Source organism: Notechis scutatus, chromosome 4, assembly GCF_049901735.1.
Source record: "Notechis scutatus isolate UNSWTSFEM ecotype Mainland chromosome 4, rNotScu1.2, whole genome shotgun sequence".
Classification (NCBI taxonomy): Eukaryota; Metazoa; Chordata; class Lepidosauria; order Squamata; family Elapidae; genus Notechis; species Notechis scutatus.
Genome location: NC_142012.1, coordinates 108,972,370 through 108,999,200, shown reverse-complemented (window position 1 = coordinate 108,999,200; position 26,831 = coordinate 108,972,370). Strand labels below are relative to the sequence as shown.

Sequence of the window (26,831 nt, the reverse complement as noted above, 5' to 3'; positions counted from 1 at the left end):
AGCTGACAAGTTCAGCATCTTTAACCACTGAGCCATCCCACCTACAGGAACCTATAAGAATTGGTGGCACAGGAATAGAAACACAGAAGATTAAAGGAGAGGATAGAGGAAAGGGAAGAAATGAATTACAGTAAGCTATGGGATTTACCCTTTATAGTTTGAAATGGAGGAATTGTCTTGAAGTATTAACTTCCTCCTTTGCAATGTGTCAAAAAACAAAAAACCAACTACTGAGTTTTTCTGATGGCATTCAGACCGCTTGAAATATCAGTGCTATAGCTTTGTGGGTAGAGAATGAATTATAATCATGTGGATTAACTTTAAATCAGTACTTGGACAATAGCAACTTGTTTAATTTGTATGATAGCTATATTAAATATCAAGTCAAGCAGTTTATTATGTCAAGGAAGATGAAGTAGGGTGGGACTCAAATGCATTTGACTTCATGTCTGTTTGTATTTCATTGCTGTGACAGGCCATCATGATTGGAGACGATATTGTAAACGATGTAGGAGGAGCCCAGCAATGTGGAATGAGAGCTGTACAAGTACGGACAGGAAAATACAGGTCAGTGCATATTAAATAAGCTTTATATCTCCCATAGTTAGCAATTTGTTTCCCTTACTCTTTTTCTTTATGGCTCTATAGTGTAACTATGATTTGTAATGAAAAATAAATTTTATTTTTTTTATCTAGCAGAGTTGTGGAATACATGGCAGCTTGAATTTTGTCCTAGGACTCAGCTTGTACATGGCCCATGTGTTCACCATGAAGCTCATCTTTAATAATGATGCACTACTTTATTAATCCTGGTAATTTTTAGAGCATACATTTATTCATTTATAGAGAAAGTGCATCAAAGACCAATTTCATTCTTTAGGCAGTTTGCACTTAAAATAAAAAGGAACCTTTACACAGCGTGAAAAATATGAAGTGCTGTGGATGATTTACATTATTTGAAATCTAAGCTGGTCTCTGTGTTTTAGTGAATGACTGTTTGCAGAAAGTGCTGCCTTTAAAACAAAGACATGTGTATTACATTCTACTTCCCTTAGATGGTGCCATTTGTACAGTTACTGCAGCTCTGACTGATCTCTCCTGGCTGTTTTAGCAGATTTGCCAATCACTGTTACCTCTGAAGAAACTTGTCAGCATAATTTATCTTTTTCAGATCCTTTACTTATTATTAGATGCTTCAATGTTTCTGAACTTATTTCAGATCAAATAAACTTTTGGCACCTTTCAGTGGTCTTTTGAAAGCTTTTTAACACTGCAGAACCCTTCTAGCTAGGCATGTAAAATGGTTTGTAATGCATATAGGTCACAATACCTAAAGTGTTTTGAAAGAATTGAGGCATGAAACAGTTATTTAGTAGAAACCTAGAAATGAAGTGATGAAGAAAAAGAAGTGTATATATCAAGGACAGGGAGCCTAGATTACACTTTTGGATTACAACGCTTAAAAATGGCCAGATTGGCTGGAGCCAATAGGTTTTAGAATTCAGTATTTGAAGGATCAAGAAATTTCCACTGTGATTTATAGAGAAAAACAAAGTGAATATAACTGCATAGGAGCTGTAAATTCAGGAACAACACGCAGGAACCTAAGGGATTGGATGAAATAAATCTATAGTAACCAGGCAAATATTCCCAATGTGACAAGATCTGTATTTAAAAAAAGAAGAAGAAGGGGTTAGGAATTGTACAACAAACCTGCTATCAGATATATTTCTTAACAGACTAATTTCCCTGGTGGGCTAAAACTTTCTGGAACACAATCTCCACCTTCCTATCCATCAATAGCTGTGAGTCCAGGATAACTTCCAAATCACATATCTGCTCCTTCAAGGTCAGTGCCACTCCATCAAGGGACACAATTACAAATGTCAAGGTCCTGCAATGAATGAACATAATTTTGGTCTTGTTTGGGGTTCAGGGTCTTCTATCCCACCCAGAGCTGCATAGTCTCCAGTCAAGATGCGGAGAACATCACCTATGTGGCTTAAGGTAGCACTGTACAATTAGGTAACACCAGCATATTGCTGATACTGAACCCCAAACTACCTCATCAAGAAGCTTCAGGTGGATGTTAAAAAATGGGAGAGGAAAGCCCGAGTCTTGTAGCACCTCACAAACAAGGGACTGTCTGGCTGACCTCCTGTACCCATTGTTGCCTCCAGCTCCCAACTGACACAGATTGCCCAGAAAAATATCCCATGGTTTGGGAGATTATAGTTATTTATGGATAATATCATGTCCCCATTGGAGCCAGAATCTGTGGAAGAAGACGAGCTGGAGCCAGAGCCGAGGAAGAGTTGCTAGCAGGGAGAAACAGGGGCAGGAGCCAGAGCCGAGGAAGAGTTGCTAGCAGGGAGAAACAGGGCAGGATGACCAAGAGAGGCAAGCAGTGGAAATGAAGAGAGATGTTGCTCAGGTGATGAGCAAGGACCGCCCCTCCTGATCCACAAGCACGGAGAGTGGAGAGGAGGCGGGAACAGCGCAGGCTGACCTGATGACTTGGGACTAGAGTGCCATGCCCCTCTTCTTAAGGCACACCTGGGGACTGAGATTTAAGGAGATGCTGTGGGGAGGCGCGTTTGTCAGGAACAAATGCTGAATTCATGGAGTTTTGTGTGCTGTTGCCAACGTTTGGAGTTTCCTGGACTTCTTGCTTTATTTCTTGTTCCTTGGATTAATTGCCTTGTTTCTTTGCTTCCTGGACTCATTGACTTATTCCCTTGCCTTGCTGGATTTCTTGCTTTGCAGCCATTGTGCTCATAGCATTTGGAAGAACCATCATTTTTATGATACTCTATTGACTTCCACAATTTATCAGATATTCCATATATTCCGATATTGTCATTCCCTCCCTCCCTCCCTCCATGTGTGTGTGTGTATGTGTGTATGTGTGTGTGTGTTCATTTCTTGTCCACGGTGAAACAGTTTCTCTATGTCATGTTGAGACTGAAATTTTTGCTTTAGTTACTTACACAAGTGACTTAAGTTCCTGGGGAGCTTAAATATCTAGTATAAAGTCTGAAAAGTCCTGTGATGGTGGATTTTTATTTCATATTTTATTTTTGATTTCATATAGGAAATCTGAACTGAAGAGAGCTTGGTCCAGGAGTGAATCTTTATAGGAAAACATGGCCAGTTGAAGACCTATTACTGGGCTTAGAATGTAGCCAACCATCTTCCTTAAATTCTGGTCTTTCTCCCCGCCCCACATAAACACAAAATGACAGCCAAAATGTATAAAAATACTCTATGGCTAAGCCTTTGCTGTCATCTGGTGGTTGGCTGGATTTTTTTCAGCCAGATCAAGTTGTCCTAGTTTATTTTCTTATAGTCATAACAAGCATAATAGCAAAAACACTTTTTTTAAAGCAGCTTTAGCAGCTTTAGTTGCTCATTCTGGCAAACCTCTCATTGAGGTTTTGTTTTTGTTTGTTGGAGAGATTGGTTAAACACAAATTACTACATTCTTCTCTTTAACCTTTTCTTTTCTATGACCCTGAAGAATGGCAACTGAACATAATGCTTCCATTTAAACATTTGTGCATGATATTTTAAATGCAAGTCCTTGTTTATCCGGAAAATGCAGTTTGTAGACAGTGGGATCATACCGCGAAACTAAGTGAGGCAGCTGCTTTGAGTGCTGTAACCTGTTATAAAGTGAATCTTTGTTCACCACTGTGAAAGACATATTGTGGTTGAATAACATTAACTTCTGCTAAACCATAGGCCAGTGTTTTTCAGCCTTGGCAACTTTAAGATGTATTGGACTTCAACTCCCAGAATTCCCTAGCCACCTCAGCCAACTTCATGCATCTTAAAGTTGCCAACATTGAAAAACACTACCATAGGCTGCAGCGGCTAGGATTAAATCTAAAAATAGGAGGATGTTTAAAAAGTCTATCTAGCTCTGACATTAAAAAAAATTGTAGATGTAACCAATCTTAACATTTGCCTGCCGATTACATCATCTGGAGGGGAATTTGGAAAAGCTTCCACAATTATGCTTTTCTTAAACAGTGCTTAACCAGTTATGTCAGGTAATAATCGTGTAATGTTCCTGTGGTTGGCAGTATTTTTAAGCATAAGAATGCAAGAAAAAACTGCTAGGGAGTAAGGAACTTGTCTTTTTTTTAAAGTAGAAACTGCTTGCATGGGATTCATAATCACAGATTTGGACCTTACACGTTCCACAAAGCATAAATTTCTAGGAAATAAAAGGAATAAAACTTAATAGGGTTTCCTAAAATGGTTCTTGAGATAAGGAAGAGGAATCGGTTTGAGCTAGAGTAGCTTCATTAGAATACATTTATTATTCTATTACACTGAAGATTTTGAAATGATCCAGAAAGAAAAGAATCAATTTCTCCTAATCTTTTTGGGTTCTCAAAAGTTCTTCAATTACATTCCTTCATTTTGTTTTCCCATGCATATTGAAAGGAAGTGAATGTTTGTTCCCTTTCAAACTAAGCAACTATTTATTTAAATAATTTATCTGGCCATCAATCTCATAAAAGTGATTCCAGGCTGGGAATAAAGATTTAAAACAGGGGTTCCCAAACTTGGCAACTTTAAGACTTGTGGACTGGCTGAAGAATTCTGGGAGTTGAAGTCCACAAGTCTTAAAGTTGCCAAGTTTGGAGACCTCTGATTTAAAACAACAGCTAATATATAAATCACACTATGTAAGTCCCTTCCTTCCCCAATTATTAAAAGCGGATGTAGTAGACAACTTTTTTTGCACACAGAGGATGCATGATTTAGAAAGATTTTATTCACCTTCAAGATCTGTAGGATGGATCATAGGGTTATCACCCAATAGTATAGGGCAGAACTTTCCATTTTAAAAGACTTGAATCATTGCTAAACAATATGTTAAGGTACTAGAAACTCAGAACCTACCTGTTTCAGTATTTGCACAAACGCATGCATGCACTTAGTAAATTCAAATTGTTCAACTAAGAATCGGTAATTTGCTACGACGTATCAATGATGCAATTTTACAGAGTTTCCAGGAACAAGAACAATAGATCTGAGGATTGTACACCTCTTTGTTAAAGGTTAGGTCCTGAGTGAGTTGTTTTTGTATGTTATTATTTTATTTCAAGCTCATCTTAATGAGTGATCTTGTCACAAGACAAGTCAACAGAGCCTTCCATTTTTATCAGAAGTACATTTCAGTTTGTTGGCTTCTATTTCCCTATAATTACTCACATGTTTTATTATGCTACAGTAGCTGCTTGCAACGACATAAATATAGGACTTTATGTCAAATAATAACATTGATCTCTACAGTACAGCATTGTCTTTACTGAGTGGCTATAATCCTCCAGGGCCTCAGATAGAGGTCATTTTCTGCTTGACCAGAAATTGATTGCTTATAATTTGCATAGGTTTGCCACCTAACTATTACACATTAGATGGAGAAATTAAATTGAATTTTGGAGTTTCGGCATAAAGACCATGAGTTTTATTGTCAAGCAATGTCTCTTCTGAAAGGCTGGTATTATATTAAATTGGTACACTTTTGTCGGCTTCTGTTATCTGCCAAATTTTAGGATTAAGCAGCACATAATATAGGTGGTATACTTAATAAGCACTGCTTTGTGAAACGGAGCAACATTACAGAAAAGGAAACTTTCCATTCCAAAGAAAAGCAGTGATATACAGTAATCTGTATGGTATATAACATGTGTCTACCCTCTTATTCCAGGAATACTTAAAAGAACTTCTCTTGTGAAATGATGAAGGTAAAATTACAATGTAAAACCTGATTTAAACCTTGCCAGAATACACGACATAAGGATCTGATCTTCAGAACAAATCCTTCCTTAGAAAAATTCAATTAGCATAAAGTGGTGTACAATTAATTCCATTCCAATATTATAGAACAGGATAAAACACGTTCGCTTTGCCATGAAATTCACTAATGGACTAGGATAAAATTATCATATTTCTATCTGTAGCCTTATGTATTTTAAAAGCTAGCAATTACAATCCTGTAATTATTGCTATAATCAATCTACTATTCCCTTTATTCATAACAGACAAGTAATAGCTATAGTCCAACTCATTTGAAAGATTAGAAGTTGGTATCTCATAGAGTAATAATTTTCGGAGGGCTACCCTGATATTATACTTGGCTGGAACATAATCTTGTGAACCTTTCTCCAGGCAGTCCTTTTTGTACTTTGTTCCCAATTATCATGATAGGAAGAGGAATTGGCTTTGATTTCTTTGAAATGGCAGATGTTAGGCAAGAGGCGCTGCTAAATTAGGAGCCATGGTGGTGCAGTGGTTAGAATGTGGTACTGCAGGCTACTTCTGCTGACTGCCAGTTGCCTGCAATTTAGCAGTTCTAATCTCACCAGGCTGCTTAGCCTTCCATCTTTCCGAGGTCAGTAAAATGAGGACCCAGATTGTTGGGGGCAATACGCTGACTCTGTAAACTGCTTAGAGAGGGCTATAAAGCACTGTGAAGCAATATATAAGTCTAAGTGCTATTGCTAAATTAAGAATATATGCTCCTTTGTCAGTAAAAGAAATAACAAACCCTATTATCTTCCTTGGACCAATGTAAATATATTGATAAGTTTCCATATAAAATACATTTGGCTAATTACCATATGAACATATTTTCTTTATTTCAATATAACATAATAGGTAGCTGTAATTATTGCTGCTAATGCCCACACATGTTTTGGAGATGGTAGATAGATAGGACTTAAGAAGTGATTGTGGTTTGTTTGAGTACAGCATTCAGAGAACAATTCTCACACTTAGAGTTAGTGTGAGAGTTTGATCAGAGTCCTTTGGAACTAATGCAAAATGGCCAATTTTGAAAGTATGAATGGATGAGTCTGGGACTCATTCTTTGGTTTTCAGGAGATACCAGTCGTTGCCCATGGAGACTACATATGACTGCTGTCACCTTTTCTGATCTCTGAAACTTTCAGGAGCCGTTCTCATTTTCCTTCTTTCACAACAGATTGGCCCTCAGCTGCCAATAGGGGTGGAGGGGATTAATTCCAGCTACTCTGTTCAAGACTGCTGTCTTCTTATTACCAATAAAGAAACAGTGATCTACATAGGATCTTTGAGACAGGAATGAGGGAATGAAGTCGGGAAAAGTAGCTGCAGCCAGCCAGAAATACCATTTTCCTCATGTATTTCTTCATGCACTCATACCCTGGTGGAAATCTTCCCTGGAGCTCAGAGTTCCTCTTGAGCAAATAGCAGAGGAATCACCAGCGTGAAACAGCATCTCATCTCAACTAATGTAAGAGCTTTTGGAAGGAGGCAACAGTTGTATTCCACTTTATAGACTAATAGATATTTGCTTGAACTAAGGATTAAAGGACTCCCTTTAATACTTACTGAAGGACTGAATATTAAAGATATATTTACAGGACAACATGACCTTGAAAATATATGCTATCATCTGGTAAACTTACAAGATTAGTTTTTCTCACCATGTACATGTATACATGCAAACTAGACCATGTTGTTTCTCTGTTCTATATAATATATTCCGGTATGTGCATAATTTCGTATTTATTTATTCTGTCATGGTTATGTAGTGTATGTTGGAGATGGTGACCCTTTGGGAGGTATATATAATGAAATTCATTTTAATGTATGCCATTGGTGTACATTCAAAATGACAATAAAGTTATTAAAGTTTAAGGTAAAAATCTCAGAAAGGCAAAGGGGCACCGGGCCATTGTTGGGGAAGTTATGTGCTGAAACCAGAAGAGCAGCTCCCCAGAGCACATGCACGGGCCAGCCAGCTGCTTTTTGCACGTGCATGCACTTTAAAAACAGCAAGACCAGGTGGCTGGCATGCGTGCACACACCGGAAAGTGCTCCCACACGCACACATCGGGAAGCTGCTTTTCCGGTTTCTGGCACATGCACTTGGTGCCGAAAAGGTTAACTACCACTGCTCTATACAGTGTCCACCCTAAATGAATCTGTACAACATTAACCTGCTCATTGTGGGGCAAGCAGATAATAGTAAGCAAGATGTTTTGGATCTTTTCTGGATCAAATATACAGTTGGGAGAAAGCTGAGAGAGCTAGTCTGTTGGTTTAAGCCTAGAAACAGGAGACTGTGAGTCCTGCCTTAGGCATGAAAGCCATCTGGGTGTCTTCGGGCTAGTCACTCACTCTCTCTCAGCTCAGCTTACCTCACAGGATTGTTGTTGTGGGGAAAAATAGGAGGGAGGAGTATTAGGTTTGTCTGTTGCCATGAATTATTTATAAAAAAATAATAGTAAAGGCAGAATACACAGTACAAAATGTTAGAAATGTTTCCCCTTAATTATCCCTAAAAGGAACAATTCTGGCTTCAATTCTATTTGATATTTTGTAATTTCATACAACCATTTTTGTATTTTAATCCAATACTTTTTAACTTCAGGGCATAGCCACCGTGAGTGAAAGAAGGTATCTTGTCCCTGTTTGCATTTCCAACAACTTGGGTTCAGATTTCGGTACATTTTTTTTTTAAAACAAGTTTTATTAATTTTTAAAACACACAAATTATCATTATTCATTACATGTTTAAACCTTTTTCCATTGTAAATTTAACAAGTCAGATAAATTATGATTCTGTTTTAAACCATTTCCATATAATATACCAAAACCTCTTATTCAATTTCTCTTTACTTCTCTTTACTCTTATTCAATATCATTATTATTATTTCATCTGATTCTTTCTGACTTAGTTACCATTATTCTCATTCTATATTTCTACAAGTTTTTACCAATTCTCCCCCAAAAAAGACATATACACACAACACACAAAACATAAAAAAAATCTTTTGGAAAGTAACTTGGGCCCAGGTATCTCTCTCTTCATGGACTTCAATTATATTCATGCTCATCTTACATATCATTACTTATTTTATTTACCATTCTAAACCTTCTATATTAACTTCTCCACATATTTCACACTTCTTAATTCTACCTTAATTAATCATCTTAGTTTAAATCATTATACTTGTATCTTTTGTCCATTTTTATCATCCCTTTGTCTCATCCCTTATGAAAAAAAAGAAAATCAGTTTCTCCTGAAATCATTAATCAGAGTATGATGCCTTTCTATCTCCCCCTAAGTTAATCAAATTAATCCTTTAAAATAATATCTAATACCCAATCAGATTTTGCTTGGTACATTCTATCTAACTAATACATCCAACACAATTAAGTGCATAATTAGACAATAAATCCAAATATTAAAAAGAAATACTATAATAAAAATTTTATAATAACATCAATACCATAATTTTATTAAACTCTTTAATTAAAACAATATTCTAAACCTCTCCTATTATTAAGTTTTAAAGCCAATCATTTTTAAACATTTTAACATTTTAATCTCTTATCAACTCTTAAACCATTACAATACTACCATCTCATCTTATGTACCTTGCAAAATCTTTTTTTTTTTTTAAAAATTATACTTTATCCATTATCCATAAAAATTCCTTTTTCCATTTAATTTCAAAACATTGTAGCTTTTCTCCACCTTTTCCCTTTCTTTCTTTTCCCAACAAACCTTTCTACCCCCCTTCTTCTAGCCTCTGCCTTACCGGCTTCCCTTCTCTGTCGTATTTCTTTTCCCCTTTGTTTACAATCATCATATTGGTTTTGCACTTTATTTTTCCCTTTCTTAAATGTTTTTTGGATCTTAAGTCCTTAATCCTTTAGTTTTCTTCTTTTCTCTTCTCTTCTTTTGTTTCTCTCTTCCTTTTTTCTGGATCAAATTCTGAGATTCATTAAAGATGGCTCCTTCCTTTCTTTCTTGTTCCTCTGCTGTCTTCATCTGTTGTAATTTTTGTTGATAATTAGTAGCGCCATTTCTAAGAAAAGGAAAGCTTCTTCCACACCATCTTTACCATTTTTTTTTGCTTGTTCATATTCTTTTCTTAGTTCCTCAACAGAAAGAGCCATTATAAATCTTTTCTCTTCTTTTCTTCTTCTTTCTTCTTACAACAACCAGAATATTCAAAAGAAAATAAAAAAGATAAAACAGTCCCAAAGTTATCAATCAGTCCAAACCAAGGCAGAGTTCTCACTTTCTCCTTCTGGGGTAATATCAATCAAAGAGAAAGAAAGTCCAAATCTGTTTAAAATCTTATTACAATATATTCTAGTCTTCAAATCCTTAAGGCATCTGCTCCAACAAATCTTAGCATACAAATATTTTCTTCTTAATCCTCTCTCTTCCCACTCATCGCTTAAAACCAATTTCCACCTAAAAAAATAGGTTTCTTAATATCCAGTTATTTATTCCGTAGGAAAAGAGGGAAAGCTATCCTTTCAGCACCTTCAAGCAGCCGCTTTTTTCCTCTTCTGGCAGGTATTATTCAGAGAATCATACTTTTCAGGAATTTTATTAAATATGTCTTAGAGTCCTAGGAGCCAAGAAAAACTTTCTCCTCTCAATCACTTTCTCCACTTCCTCCTGCGCATTCTTACCCGGCTGCCAGCTTCTTTGTGGCGGCCATTACGGACCGCCGCTGCACCGTCCTGGGAAAAGGGAGTTCTGCCGGCCAGGGAGGGAGTCTGCAGCACCCCCAAACCCTTCTCCGGATCCCCCTACTTCAGCTGCCCCTGCAGGGCAGCCTAGCTCCGCACCGGCTGGGTCGGAGCCCCAAAACGGCTAGCGCGGCAGGGATCGCGCAGCTTCGCAAATCCCTGCCGCTCGCGAAGCCGACAAACCGGAAGTCAGATTTCGGTACATTTTTGCCAACCTTGTTGGGGCTAAATGCCAATGATAAAACAACTTATATTGATTTTCCTTGTATACAGTGGACTTTGTTATTGAATAGTTTTTATTCCAATTTTTTTCCCAATCTTCAAGCTCAATGTGTCTGAAATTTTTGGCTCATGCTATCATGGGTCCTTTTACTATTTCCTCTTCCATGTCGAATTTTAGTAAATAGTTATATATATTTGATACTAATTTATCTTCTGCGCTTACCAAAATTTTATCTAGTTGTTTTAGTTTGGTATCAAATCCATATTCCTCTGCATCTTTTTTATATCATGATTATAGCTGAAGATATGACCACCAATCTATAATTATTCCCTGATCTTTTAATTCATGATTGGTTTTTAATGTTCCTTGATTATCTAAAATTTCATTATATCTAGCCATTTTATCTACATCTAGTGTATTGGGATGGATCATCAATTAAGGGGAAATATAATTGAAAGATAAAATCCATGATCTTGCATATAACCACAGCAGCGAGAATCGCACTCGCACAACATTGGAAAAAGGATACTATACCATCAGAAGGTCTAGTAATCCAAAAGATCTTTGATTGTGCAGAAATGGAAAAACTCACCCTAGAGTTAAAAGGCAAGGAAGACTCGGAGTATTATACGATTTGGGAAAATTGATATGAATGAATGGACAATGGGAATAAGAATTGTAGAGATTAGAAGAAGATATAGAAATGTATATGAATAATTAGAAATGTGTGGAAATGTGTGTATGTAACAAAGATGCCTCAGTACTGTTAAAGATGATTGAGATTCGTAAAAAGAAAAAAGTACAATAAAAATAGTTTTTTTAAAAAATGTTAGAAATGGTTTGATGTGGAGATGGAAATGGAGGGGGCAATTTATGTCAATTTAAAGTACAGCACTGACCATCACCAAGAGTGGTGAACCAACTTCCAGACCATGCTTTTTCCCCACATAACCAGTATGCCCAGCGGTGCATTTTCCTGGTATATGCAAAGTAATTTTTGCTATAGAGAAATAGTTGGACACAAAGATGAAGCAGCATTGTGGAGCTTTGTTATGTAGTGTATGCTTCAAACTTCATGCATATTTGGCACTAATTCAATTTTTATTGATGAACCTCTGATAAGCCTCACAATTTCAAGGATTCCTTCAGAATATGTTTAAAACTGCTGCCATGAAAGAGTAGGTTCGATTATTCCTGCTACCATAGGTACCAGATTGAATATTCTAAAATATTTTAAAGCAGCCTGAAGTCAGCCAGAGCTAAATACTGGAGCTTAGTGAATTACTGTCAGTTCAGTTATGGGCTGCAGATGCCACATGAATCTTGCTTTTACAACAGAAGGGAAAGGGAGTTTAGGCATTATTTCACCTTTTATTGCTCACTAACTTTTGTTAGGGTACCATTTCATGAGTAATTGTGTGAACAGTATGGATGCAAACTTTTGTGAATGAAATAAATCTACTTTTTAATACCAGCAACACAAAGGAGCTCAGCCATAGGTCAACTGTGCTGTTGTAAGTTCACCATTTCCCGGAGCATTTACATTTACAGGTCTGACAGAAATAATAAACTTTTCACCATTATAGATGTAGCAGGCCATTGTGAATATAGTTCGATACTGTTCCAAGTCGTCATCTCCTCCTCCTCCTCATCTTCCTCCTCCTCTTCCTTCTCCTTTTCCTTCCCCTCCTACCTCCTCATCCTCCCCCCTTTCTGAATCATTCAATCCACCTCTTAGAATTTTTGACAGCATTAGACTTCTCCTATCAGTCTCACAGGTTTCTATTTTGTCATAGTATTGTTTTCAAAATAAATACTTTTAAATGGTATGTTTTTATTTGCCATTTTTTACTTTCTTAGTATGCATTATCTTTCTCTTGTACGACCCTTTCAGATGTATGAGTATCTCTTAGTAAACACTTCTTTCTGTTTGCTTTATTTTCTTTTTCTGGTTAATGGCACTAGATCTCAGGAATAGCCAGTTTGCTGTTTTATACATTAATAAAGGGATTACAGATAGTCCTCATATTACAGTTGGTCATTTAATCACCATTTTGAGTTATGATAGCCTCAGAAAGGGTGCTTTATGGCCTATAAAGCATTCCAGCTGTTGAAAAATCTCTCTTTCTCCCTCCCTCCCTCCTCCCCTCCCTCTCTCTCTCAAAAACCCCCCAGTCATTTAGGAGAATGGATTCGGACTGTCAACCAGATGATGACCATCATGTGATTCAATGATCACATGATGACCATGTGATTCAATGACCAGATTAATGACCATGTGATTCAAACTTACAAATGTATGATTTAGGTAATCTTAAAAATGGATGTAGATTGGGTCTAGTCATGAGAGTGTCTCTACCTATGACCTAAATTCCGGTTCCAGTTGCAGATGAGGAATATCTGTATGCTATACAGGTAGTCCCCGACTTATAGCATAAATGGAGTCCTACCCATTCATGTCGGAAGTTGGGGACTATGTTAAATGAAGCACCTAACTAACGACTTCCCTGTCCCTTTTCCCCCCAATGCATTCGTTAAATGAATGCTCAGGTCGTTAGGGAGAGCATGGGCTGACTCAGGGATGGGAGAAACCGAGGGAGGCCTAGTATAGAAAAATGTTACCAACATGATATAAGGTTTACTTAAAGTTAAGTAATTAAAGTTTTTCTAAGTAAAAAAAAAAGAGATGGTAGTATATTTTTAGGAATCAAGTGCAAATGAACATTAAATCACCAGGAGCAGATTGAGTGTTCTCCAGAAAATGTCCCTATGGAAAAACATGCCTAGCAACAATTTGCAGCTGTGTATAAATTATGTCCTGTACTTAAAAAATGTATTTGCATACTTGACATTTCTGCTAAACTTATAACACAAGCCTTTTTGTCTATAAAAAAACCCAAGCCCGATAAACAAGCCAGTTGGATACAGGATTATGGCATTAGAATTTTTCAGTGCAGAACCAAAAAAACACACCCCACTTTCTTCCCCCCAGATCATTCTAAATAGTACTCTCAAGTCTTGCTTCCAGTGTGTTTATAAGTAAGGAGAGATTTCTTTGATTCTTTCTCTCACAGAGAAAATGATAAATTGGATTATAACATGGATTTATTTAATTAAGGTTAATATATATGTTACTGTTTCTGGTAGCTCTTAATAGACTTTTGCTGATTAATACTAAATGATAAGTTTCTGCAATTTGATGATTGAGAAGAGTTGAGAAATGGTTTTATAAAGGTGTTATGTTACTAATGCTTATACTTGCCTGGAAATAGGGAGGTAATCTTTTAAATATCTTTTTTCTTAATTGTTAATTTTGTTTTTTCTATTTCTTTGCTCTTCTATTTTATTTATTTTTATTTATTTATTTATTTTATTTATTTATTTGATTTGCCAATTGTTTACAAGATAATAAGTATAAGTGTATACATAGTTGTGAATACATGAAATGGGTACATATAAGAAAAATAAAAGAAGAATAAGAGAAACAATAGGACAGGGACGGTAGGCACGTTGGTGCGCTTATGCACGCCCCCTACAGACCTCTTAGGAAAGGGGTGAGGTCAATAGTAGACAGTCTAAGGTTAAAGTTTTTGGGGTTTGGGGAAGAAACTACAGAGTCGGGTAGAGTATTCCAGACATTGACCCCTCTATTGCTGAAGTCGTATTTCCTGCAATCAAGTTTGGTGCGGTTAACTTTGAGTTTGTATCTATTGTGTGCTCTTGTGTTGTTATGGTTGAAGCTGAAGTATTCATTGACAGGTAGGACATTGCAATGTATGATTTTATATACCATGCTTAAATCAGACCGAAGACGGCGTAATTCAAGGTTTTCTAGTTCTAGAATTTCAAGTCTGGTGGCATAAGGTATTCTACAACGAGTATATTAATATTTTCCTTACTTATTTTCCTGTATTAGTCTTTCGTTTTTATTTTTGTAAACTTTAATAAAATAATTATGTTGTCTGGGTTGATAAACTAAGTAGTTTTTCAGAGAAAACCTGAACTGTAATCATCTAGGCCAGCAAACTACACTCCTTTCTATCAAAGCACTGACAGTGTTAATTAGTTTGGTGGTAAAATGTTTGCAAGAAGACAAGCCAGCTTAGCAAACACCAAGATCCCAATATTTCAACTCTGAGTCACACATATTTGTCACTCGTAGTAAAAAAAGGGGAAAAAAAGTCCTGGCAATGAGAAACCAGTAACATATTATTGCCAAAATAAATAGTATCGCCATTCTGATTCTGAGATTCTAACATGCCCATATCCCAACAGAACCTTTCTTTGAAAAACCAACAGTGTCCTTCATTGTAATTTGTAGTGACACAGGATCTATTTTACAGTAATTATCCTGTTGAATGTTGTCCCCAATATTCTATAATTGCTGAACAAGTTTTAACAGAAAACATCTTTATGTTGGAAAGTTTTGTGGTTATATATCCATATGCCCATTAGGTGGCATTATTTACAAAGTGAGATTTATCAAGAATCGGGGACTTTCCGGTGAAGTAGACAGCATAGCATCTCATGAATTTGCTTGTTGACAGCAATAAGGGTAACCATAGATTAGCCTAAAATAGTTTGTGAAGTTTAAGTAGTGAAAATGGTGCCATTATAGGACTTATGATTTTTATAATACTTCTCTAGGGTGCCTTGGATTTTGTCAATTGGAAGGAATGGACTCTTAGCTCTGGCCAGTGCCATGATATAGAAAGGATGCTTTTATACGATGTTACCATTCAAGAAACTCCAGAGAAGCTCATAATAACACACTTCCATAGCTATGAACATTTCTTAGAGCACCCTCTCTAATTAGGGTTAGAAACCCAAGTACATCTGAAGAGAGAAAAAGTGTGAAATCAATTACTGAAATAAAGAGAAAAGTATAATGGACTTAAGGTATCTTCCTTAATGTTCAGGTCTAAATTGTTTGATGATCCCAGGATCCCTGCTATGCAGAATGCCTGGAAGCCCGTTCATGGCTTCATGCTATATGTGATGACCCTGAGGTCAAGGGTTAAACTGTAGATATTTCAGTAATAACAACAAGCAAATTTAACTGTGCAAGCTGACTGAAAGCTGTATTCATCTTGGGACAAGCTTTTTTGAAATGGCATCTTTCCCCTTCCCTTTCAAGGAGATGTTTTTCTTCACAGCTGGATGCAATGGACTTTAGCCTTAAAGCAGCAGGTCTCCATCCTGCCTCCCTAACCCTGAATGGGCAGAAGCCTGAATAAACCTAACATGTTTTTTTAAAAGAAAGAAATCTAGAGTGAGTCAGTACAGCTATGGTTTTTGAGGGAGAAGTAGCTGTTTGCTACAGTGTGTCGATCTTTCAGTGGTTTGTTCATGTTTTTCATAAAGGAAAATAGGAAACAAGTAATAATATCACGTTTCCAGGGTATAAGAAGGCAAAAACGAAACATGAAAGGGAATTGTGAGACAGTAGCCAAGTCCACTACAAGTGGTTCTTGCCTTACAACGGTTACAGGAACTGGACTTGGCTAGTCTAGTAAAGAAAATGACCAGGGGAGACATGGTAGCAGTCTTCCAATATTTGAGGGGCTGCCACAGAGAGGAAGGGGTCAAGCTATTTTCTAAAGCACCTGTAGGCCAGACAAGGAATAATGGGTGCAAACTGAACAAGGAGAGATTTAACCTGGAAATAAGGAGAAACTTTCTGACAGTGAGAACAATCAACCAATGGAACAGCTTGCCCTCGGAAGTTGTGGGAGCACCATCACTTGAGACTTTCAAGAAGAGATTGGACTGCCATTTGTCAGAAATGGTGTAGGGTCTCCCACTTGGGCGGGAGGTTGGATTAGATGACCTACACGGTCCCTTCCAACTCTGATTATCTGTTATCTGTTAACCACAGTTGAACCCAAAAGTTATGTTGATAAAGTGAGACATTTGTTAAGTGAGTTTATGACCTTTCTTGTCATAGTTGTTAAATGAATCATTGCCATTTTTAAATTATTAACATGGTTGTTAAGTAAAGCTGGCTTCCCCATTGACTTTGTTTGTCAGAAGGTTGCAAGCTGATCATATGACCCCTGGACACTATAGCTGTCTTAAATATGGATTAGTTGCCCAGCATCTGAATTTTGTTCATGTGACAATAGGAATGCAACAGCGGTCGTAAGTGTGGATAATGGTCATACGTCACTTTTTTCAGAGCTGTTGTACTTTGAATGGTCACTAAATGAACTGTTGCAAGTCAAGGACTGCCTGTATTCATTTCTGCTGGGGTTGGTACTGATAAGATCCCACCACAACCAAGCCGGCCGGCAGAGGGTTGGTTCTGGGCTACAATCACAGAACAGAAGGGGAAGAACTAGGGATGACAAGTTAGCAGTCTTCCAATACTTGAGAGGCTGTCACAGAGAACAGGAGGTTGACTTATTCTTCAAAACACCTGAGGGAAGGACAAGAAATAACAGATGGAAGCTTATCAAAGAGAGATCCAACCTAGAATTAAGGAGAAATTTCCTGTTAGGGAGAACAATTTGTCCAGAATGGTAATAAGGTCTCCTGCTTGAGCAAACAGTTAGACTAGATCAGGGGTCTCCAACCTTGGCAATTTTAAGCCTGGTGGACTTCAACTCCCAGAATTCCCCAGCCAGTAAGCTTAAAGTTGCCAAGGTTAGAGACCCCTGGACTAGAAGACCTCCAAGGTATCCATCAACTCTGTTATTCTGTATTCTGTTCTGTATTATAAGAGGAATTAACCAATTATTGTAGAGAATCTGACATCTGGCTATAGAGATTATCAGAGGGATTTGATTTGTGCAATCCTTCATGGATCATTACCAGACTGGAGGTTCTCACAGAACTGTGACAGAATACTTTGTTCTTTCTGTCCAAGGATTTGGGGAATTTCTATTTGGCAACAGAATTACCAGCTATTTTCTGAACAAATCCTACATAGCAAGTGTATTATTTGGGGGAGGGTACTATAAAATCCCAAGCAATGAAATGGGATAGTGAGATTCGGGTCCTTCTTTAAAAAATTCTTTATATTACTGTTGCTGAATGGATAATTAAAATTATAATTTGTATTTTCAAGTAGCACAATATGTTCATTTATTCTTATTAAAATCTCAGGCAGGGATTTAGAAGTTTCTACATATTGTTTGAATTAAAAAATGCCAATTTAAATTGTCGAATGCTTTTTCAGCGTCCAAAAACATAAAAGCAAATTGTTTTTCCGGATGGGCTTCATAGTATTCTAAAATGTCTATCACTGTTCTTAGATTATTCTTAATTTGTCAAAATGGGAGAAATCCATTTTGATCTTCATGGATATGTGTGTTTAGAACCTGTTTTAGTCTATTAGCTATTATAGAAGAGAATAGTTTGTAATCTGCATTCAGGAGCGAGATTGGTCTATAATTATTAATAAGTCTATGGTCTAGGTCCTCCTTCGGGATCAGCGAAATTAAGGCTCCCCTCCACGAGTCCGGCATCTTGGCTGCTAGGAGTACCTCATTGAATACTTCCAGCATCAGTGGTCCAATTTGTTCTATGATTGTTTTGTAAAGTTCTACAGGTATCCCGTCCGGTCCTGGCGCTTTATTGTTACTTTGCTTCTCTATTGCTGACTTCAGTTCGGACCATGTTATATTTTTTGTTTAATAATTCTATCTCTTCCTCTCCAATTGCTTTTTCGCTTGCTTCCTCTAGATATTTCATTATTTTGTCCTCACAAACATCTTCCTTTTTGTATAATTTCCTGAAGTATTTAAAAGTGATCTCTTTTTTCTTCTCTATCTCCTCTTGCAAATTGCCCCTCTCGTCCATTAATTGGTGTATCAATCTTTTTTCTTTCATTTTCTTAAGTTTGTGGGCTAACCATCTCCCTGGCTTGTTTGCGTGCTCAAAATAAATTTGTTTAGTCATTTTCAGACTACTCTCCAATTTTTCTTGTTCCAATAAATTTAGATTGTGTTTAGTTGTTATTAACTGATTCTGTATTCTTTGATTTTTGGGGTTCTTTTGTAGTTGGGTTTCTAAATCCTTAATTTCTTGTTGTAAGTTACTTTGTTGGGCATACTTTCTTTTATTTCTCATAGCATTGTAAGAGATAGTTGTTCCTCTTATAAATGCCTTCATTGTGTCCCATATATTTTGTTTCGAAGTTAGTTCATTATTATTTTCTTTTAAGAAGAAGTTCAGTTCTTCTTTCAATTTATTAGTGTATTCTTCTTCTTTATTAAGTGAGTGTTAAGAGTCCATCTTCTTTTTGGTTTTCTTCTACCTCTCCAGGTTATTTGAATTGGGTTGTGATCAGCCCAGTCGCTTGGTAAGATTTCGCTATCTTTGATTTCATTAATTAATTCACCATTTATCCAAGCCATATCTATTCTTGTCCAAATTTTGTGTGGGTTAGAGTAAAAGGTAAACTGTTCTTTTTTGGGTTTAGTTTTCTCCAAATATCTACCAGATTCAGTTCAGTACATCATATCCTTACATGGCTTCGAAAATTCTCTTTTTCCTTTTTTATTCTTACTCATGTTACTATGATCCTTCCGGTAGTCAGCAATAGAGTTAAAATCGCCAATCAGAAAAATATTGCCATTTCCGAAATCTATTATTTTTTGGTGAAGATGTTTGAAAAATTTACCTTGATCATCATTTGGGGCATAGATTACTACCAGTAAAAATGTAATGCCATTAATCGAAGTTTGTACCACCAGGGTTCTTCCTTCAGGATCCGCCCAGATTAACTCCGCTTTTAAATCATCTCTCACATATATTGCAATACCTTTCTTTTTGTGCTCATCTGCTGGTGCTGTGAATAATTTTCCCAGTTTCGAACAATCTAGAAATTTCTCCTCACTTTTCCTAATGTGTGTTTCTTGTATGCAAACTATATCAACGTTTTGTTTTATTAGTTTATTTAGAATCCTCTTCCTTTTAGCTCTTGAATTTAGGCCGTTTATGTTGATGGAAAGGATTTTACTTCCTTCCTCCATTTACTTAAGTCTGCCTCGCTTTTTGTCTCGTAATTATACGGCTCTCTTCTTGTAGGAGGTATGGGGATGTTTCTACTCTTTCTTGTTGTAAGTTGTCTTTTGCTTGAGTTTGGACGGGTCTTTCTTCCTTGTTCCTATGGCGGTTCCGATCTTCCTGCATGTTCCCTTGGGTTTCCTCCTTAGTGTGTTGATCCTCCGTGGTTGTTAGCTGTTCTAGAAAGTCTTGTGCTTGTTCTATTGAATCTATTTTAATTTTCCTTCCTTCCACCATATTAGCATCCCTTCTGGAATTTGCCATTTAAATGAAATTTCTTTTATTTAAGTGGTTAGCTAAAAATTTATATTCTTGCCTTAAGGCCCTCACTTTTCTTGGAATCTGCTTGAGAACTATGATCTCTTTGCCCATATATAATACTCTCTCATCTCTGGCCATTCTAAGTATTAGGTCTCTCACGCATCTTCTTGAAAAGCGGATATGGATCTCCCTTGGGCACTTGTGACGCCTTGCGTAACTGGTATTCACCCTATAGACTTCGTCGAATTCTTTGAGTAAGTCATCTTTTTCTTTTCCAACTAGATCAGCCAACAAACCTGCCATTAATTGCGCTAGTTCTTCATTTTTGGATTCCTCCACGTTTTGGAACCTTAGGTATGCCGCTGCTCTGTCCATCTCAAGTTGGACCAAGGAATCTTCCATTTCTCTATTAATACTTTTAAAGCCTTCTTCAGTCCTTTCTAGGTTCCTCTCCGCTCGTTCTGTCCTCCTCTCTATTTCTTTTTATTTTTATTTCAGTTCTTTCCATAGCCAATTGCATTGTCCCCACCTTATCTTCGACTTTTTGTATATCTGCTCTCATCTCCTCTTTTAATTTCCCCATTTCTTCCTTCAGTTCGCTAATATCCGCTCTGGTCTCATTGTGATTCCTAATCATAATCTCCTGCATTCTAGACATTGACTCTTGCAGGATAATAGTGTCGCTTGCAGATTGGCATTAGTGACGGTCGGTTGTTTTTCTCCTGTCAAGGTCTCTTCTATAGTTTTCTGCGTTGTTGGGAGGCAGTTGCCAAAGTTGTCGTCAAGGTCTGGGTGTTCTTCCTTCCCGCTTTTCAGGGCCGTGGTTGTTGTGGAAGTCATCTCTGATAAGATTTGTTTTTGCAATTGGATAATGTTAAGAATATTTTCCCAAATCACCATTCGATGTAATAGCCCTTTAAATGTGATTGCAAGTCTATTTACTAAGCTTACACACCAAGTTATTTTAGATCTCTTTCTTTGACCCAATTTGTCGCTTATGCAGTTTAAATTCCAATTCAATAAAGTGTTATCACATACTATAAATAGAATATTATCAAATATTATATATTAAGTATTATATATTGTTCTCTATACTAAGTTCATATACCAAAATTCATTAATTATATTTAACCCCTAATAAATCAATATCATATCAAATCAAACTTATTTACAGCTAACAAACAACTCTAAAATTTCTCACTCTATATATACCTTTGTCCTATAATGTAATTAATATTCAAGGTTCCAGTTAATCTAAGTCAACCCAATTTAACAGACCTTCCAATTTTTGTGTATTCAAAAGACTCTAATCAGTAAACCCTAATAACAATAATAAGCAGTTTGCCTTTACATCTATATTTATAATTGTTATAGAGAGAAAGGAAAGACTAAGAGAGAAAGGGAGAGAAAGGGTGCGGGAAGAGAAGGGTCTTTTAGATTTCAGGAATCACTAGACACGTATCTGTGGGATTAGTTCCATAGAAAAACAAGTCTGAGTTGGGGCTGGTGTTATAGTCTTATAGCCTTTCTTCCTGGCCGCACCGAAGGAGCAGGGAGGAAGTGCTGACTAATTGCTGTCAGCACTCAGCACTCAGTCTTTACCAGTCTTTACCAGGATTCCGTCTGTCTCTTCCTTCTTCTTCTTCCTCTTCTTCCTTTCTGTCAGCAATTGTCAGTCCACAATCACTTTGAGTGTCCGCCTCAAATCGATCCCTTTTAGAAATCAGTTTTGTAGGCAGTGTAGCTATAAGGAAGAGGACCTTACATATAAAAGTCAGTGCGTCACTATCTCGCCCTCTGCAGCTCGCTCTGCCCTCCTTCGCAGCTATAGTTCTCCCCTAGTCTTCTAGTCTTCTCAGGCGCTGATCCCAGATGGCAATCCACTCCCGAGCTTCTTAAAGATCCCACCGCCTTCCTCTCCTCGACAATCTTCTTCCAAACGCTCCAATCCACACTTTCATGTTAAGTGTTGAGCCATTCTGTCTGCATTAATCCCCTTTCACTTTTCGAATCGCTTTTCTAGCCGCTTGTCTCCAGCTTTCCCCACTGTTACTCACAATGAAAGAGGGAGAGTCAGACCAATCTCACTCACGGCTTTTGTAGTCCTTCTGCCCTTTTCAGCTCGGATCTTTCAGGCTGTCACTTTTCGCTTCATCAATTCAGTGACAGACGGGACTTTGAGCCGCCATTAGCTGGCGGCTGGCTCAATCGCGCTGGTCTTAGAGGCTCTTCCTTCGTTGCTGGGAGTTGCCTTCCCCCAAACAGCAACCCGGGGTCCTCTTTTCTGACACGAAGCTCTACGGGTTTTCGTATCCACTGGGGATCCCTCCAACGCGAGAAGAGGTGATCGAAAGCCACAGCTGGGCTTCTCCACCTCTGGACGTCCCTGTCCTGCCACCGGAAGTCACACACCAGAAGTTTCTACATATTGTTAAGGTACCAAATAATAGCAGTGAATAAGATACATTCTAACAGTAGTACAATATTTTATGTGTTTATTCTGGGTTCTGTAGGAATAGCTCCAAAATAGATTTGCATAGAAGTACAATTTAAAAGATAGAAATGTGTAATATATTATGTCACAAAAAGTACTTTTATCTGGTGAGAAGGGTAATATTTTCAATAGACATACTAGTTGTGATGGTGTAATTTGGCCTTGTGAAAAAAAGAGTGACTGGGGATTGGGGTTAATAATTATGTTAAATCATTATGTATCTACTTTAAAAGATGTGGAGAACAGAAAGCAATGAAATATGCAGGACTAAAGAGTCAGGTTTGGCAGGAGGGCATTAAAAAGTAACATGTGTAATGTGTTTGTTTAAGAGCATAGATTGGAAAACAGGATTAAGTAATAAGTATGTCAAGATGACAAGGGAATAGTCATATGGAACATTTTGCTTGTGTTTGTTCTTAGGACAAAAAAAAAGGTCAGGATCTTAGAATTCCCTTGAGGTTCTTGAAACACATGAGAAATTTTCAGTGTCCGTACAAGAAAGCATGGAAGCAATTTCCAAGTTTCAGATCCTGTTTTTGTCAATCTGTTTCTTGCTGATGGGGAGTACAGGCTTGAAAATATTTAGAAACTGTCAAGTTCATATTGTTTGCCTTGAGAACTTCTTCACTGGGAGGCCTAAACGTATCTCTAAATTAAAGGTATGGAAGAGACTAGACACAACTAGAAGCAATTGCTGCTGCAATCCATAGCAACCTGGGGAAGGGAGGATTGTGTAAGGGAAAGATGGAATAAAAAATGTGAGATAGTTTGGAATCAATTCTGTCCGTAAATACAATCCAATAGGACTATGCAGTGTTTTCAAACATAATTTAGAAAAGATATTCCACAACATGACTATAGTATCTGTCCTCAGCTCTTTAAAGCAAGTGCATTTCCCCCAAAATCATATAGCTGTCCTCCGAAACAGCCATATGATTATACAAAAAATGTGGCTGGACTAAAGAATTACAAAGATGCTGCAAAGTACTTATCCTAAATCCAAAATATTGCACAGCCATGCAATCAACATTTGTCATAGAAGTAAGCCCCATTATATTTAAGGGGTTTCTTCTGTTGAGAAAGTAGGTTTAGAACTTTAGACTTCACGTCCATATACTGTTGATCATCAAGTAATCAAGTTCCTTAACAACTTTGATATAGGCTAAAGAAATATTGCTAATACTAGTAAGGCCCAACTATCATATAGAACAGAACATTTTGTTCTGTCATAAAGGGAGTAGGAAAATAACTGAAATTAAATCAGTAATTATGCCTTTAGTCTTTGAAACATAGCAGAATAAATTATTAGGAGAAAAAAGATTTATTTGTTCATGATTTTAGAGATGTATGTCAGGTCCTCCATTGCCGCTCTTTATGTGATAAAGACTCCCTAGCGTACTATTACTTACATACACTTCCACATACAATGTTTATAGCTTTAGTTATCTATTTGGCTATACTATTTGAGTTATGTGCTTCCTGTTTTACTGTTATTGCTGTTTCTTGCTAATCTGGATATTTTATGGTTTAGCACAGTGTTTTTCAACTTGGTCATTTTAAGTGTGGACTTCAACTCCCAGAATTCTCTAGCCAATATGCTGCCTGGAAAATTTGGGAATTCACCAATCTTAAAATGGCCAAAATTGAAAAACACTGGTTTAGAATTTTTCTATATATTGAAATCAAGCTACAGTGCAGGTTTGAAGCTGAGTTAGCTCTTGCAGTTTACCTTGAAATAGGGCCTACAAAATTGTAAAATAAATAAAAATATGGGTACAAAAGTTCAATTCCCATGCATATTTATTTGGGAATAAATCTTACTGAATTTGGTGGGAGTTATCTCTGCATAAGCAAGCATGAACCAGGCTGCAGTACTCCTAAGAGCAAATTCCACTGAAGTAACTCAGATACTCAAATCAAGATGCATAATTTATCAACATTCCATGCAATGGTATTTGTTCAGGACTGAAACTAGGAAGATGTAAACTCAAAAGGCAGGCAGGCTTTTTTTTTTCTTAAAAGAACACTGTCAGTATTTTATAACATATTACTTACATAGTGGGCTTTTGCCTATGCCTGATCTTTCACCCAGAGCTAATTGCTTCCTCTACCTATGTACCCATCTACATATTCTTGTTCTGTCTTTGACAATGTAAAGGTACTTTTGCGCATAAGGAATTCAATACTATCTGATTTCCCTCCAATTCTCAACTTCATCAAAAAGTTCAATTTATTAAAACATATAGAATGTGCTTACTTAAAAAAGAATTTCACTCTCCATAATATAATTGCTATAAACTACCTGGAACATTTGAAAAATATTTTAAATTAACTTGAAATTGTAAGCTTAAACCAAGAGCGCACTAGCTCTGTAGTTTATCTGAAGTTTTATGGACTTCAAATTGCTGTTACATATGATTATTATATATACAAAATAAACTAACCTTAGCATGGTTAGATGCATTGGAAACATATGGGCAAGTACCTGAGTACCTTGGCTTTCTAGCTTCTCAAAACTTGTGAACAATTTCAAGACCATTTCAGTTCCTTTTCATGTTTTTATTTTCAACAATTTAACTGGATTATACTTACATATAGAAGATACAAATCATAGCTGCTGTAAAAAGGGATCAGTTTTCCCAGCCAGAAATAGTCTTTAATTCCCAGTAGTTCCTTAATCAGTCTTTGCTGAAAATTCTAAAAACTAAGCTTCACAAATTTGGAGAATTCAGTAAAGGAAGGCTGAATGTGTGCCTACAAACGAAAGCATGTGAGGAAAGTCTATTATACTTCCATTGATTCTTTTTCAGATATTTCATATATGAAACCATCCCTTTGATAGGGTAAAATCTAACATATCAATTCAAATTCATTTATGTTGATACATTGATATGTTAACTGTTGATATATTGATACATTATCTGTTCTTTATTGGTAAAAAAGTTATGTTACTTTTTAGAGGAAACTTCCAAGGAAATTTATTACTACGTTTCATATTTTTGTAATGCCTGAGGATTTTTTCCTATGTGTCTTCTTTTAGGACAAAAACTTCTTGTCTCACAGTCACAAGGAGTCCCACTATAATAAATGTTCTTGAGTAAGACAGGCTAAGTCTGATTCTTCATGGATTTAAGAATAAATGAATGAATAAATAAATTATCTTTCTTGGCCTAGGCAATTCACCATTTATAGTAATGTAGCAGGCTCTTATAGTTCGATTTTCTTAGAGCAACTGCCATCTGGGAGATTTTAAAAATCTTTTAAATTGACTTGCAATTGTAAGCTTAGTCCCAGAGCAAAAGCAATTCATATGCTAAAAAGGACTCCATTCTTTTCCTGAAGCTTTATGGACTTACACACACTTTAAGTTGCCTTGTCACATATTTCTGTGGTAATTATCCTGCTCATAAAACAGATTTGTACATATGCCTACAGGCTTCACCAGTGTAACTAGTATGAAAGTAATCTCATCATACTGATTCTCATGAGCATGTTGCCATCAACCATACTCATTATGAAATGTTTGAGAATATGTCTACCCAACAATATATTGAATATGGAAATCAAATATGGTAGGTACACACTAACTACATTTGGGTAATATTTTTGTTTCCCTGTACAAAGAATTGGGGAATTAGCATTAGGATTATGGTTAGGTAACATGCAAATAGTTTATAACAAATTTATTTTAGAACAGAAATGGTCAAAATGTTATAAGTGCAACATAGAGATACAAAAGTTAATTTACATCTACTCTGTTTCTTTGAGAAAGCTCAATAGTGTGGAAAAATATTTTGGAGAAGTATATTTTATTACCTTTTCAACATATTTTAGGGATAGAAAAAGTAGCTCCCATTTAGTTATCTGTAAAATGAAAGTATGAAAACTTAAGATGTAATGGCCTGCATATTAACTAGGAGAATAAAGTATGCATGTAGATTACTATCTTAAAGTAGTGTTTTTCTCCAGTGATGTATAATTCCATTATTATTCATCAGCTTAATTTGTATGAAACATCCTAACAAATGTGTAGGTTTCAATGAAATATATAACTTGACATGATTTACCTATTAAAGACCATCTCTTAATTTTTGTGATTAATACTTTTGATATGCTATTAGAGGTATAATCTTCCTGCAAGATGGTTTTCTGTTATATTTTCAGAACCTTATCAGATTGCATGCCTCAGAATAGGGGGTGATTGAAAGTATTCAGTGTGGGTGATTGAAAGTATTCAGTGCCAGAAAGCAGACACGGGCTGCAACTTAATGAAAACCATGA

At 36.6% G+C, this 26,831-nt stretch overlaps 1 protein-coding gene across 5 annotated transcripts in view; it reads left to right on the top strand.

Annotated features, from left to right (window-relative positions):
* Window positions 1–26,831, top strand: part of LHPP (phospholysine phosphohistidine inorganic pyrophosphate phosphatase) — a 129,528-nt gene that overhangs the window by 34,880 nt on the left and 67,817 nt on the right. The window contains exons 6-7 of one of the 5 annotated variants that reach the window (XM_087964348.1): window positions 476–567; window positions 12,959–13,974. In XM_087964348.1, the coding sequence (XP_087820474.1) occupies window positions 476–567; window positions 12,959–13,010 (144 nt within the window). In that variant the 3' untranslated portion in view covers window positions 13,011–13,974. Of the gene's footprint in view, window positions 1–475; window positions 568–699; window positions 1,244–3,094; window positions 3,162–12,958; window positions 13,975–26,831 lie in introns of those variants that run through there. The other 4 variants (XM_087964350.1, XM_087964351.1, XM_087964352.1 and 1 more) reach the window with 4 other exon arrangements.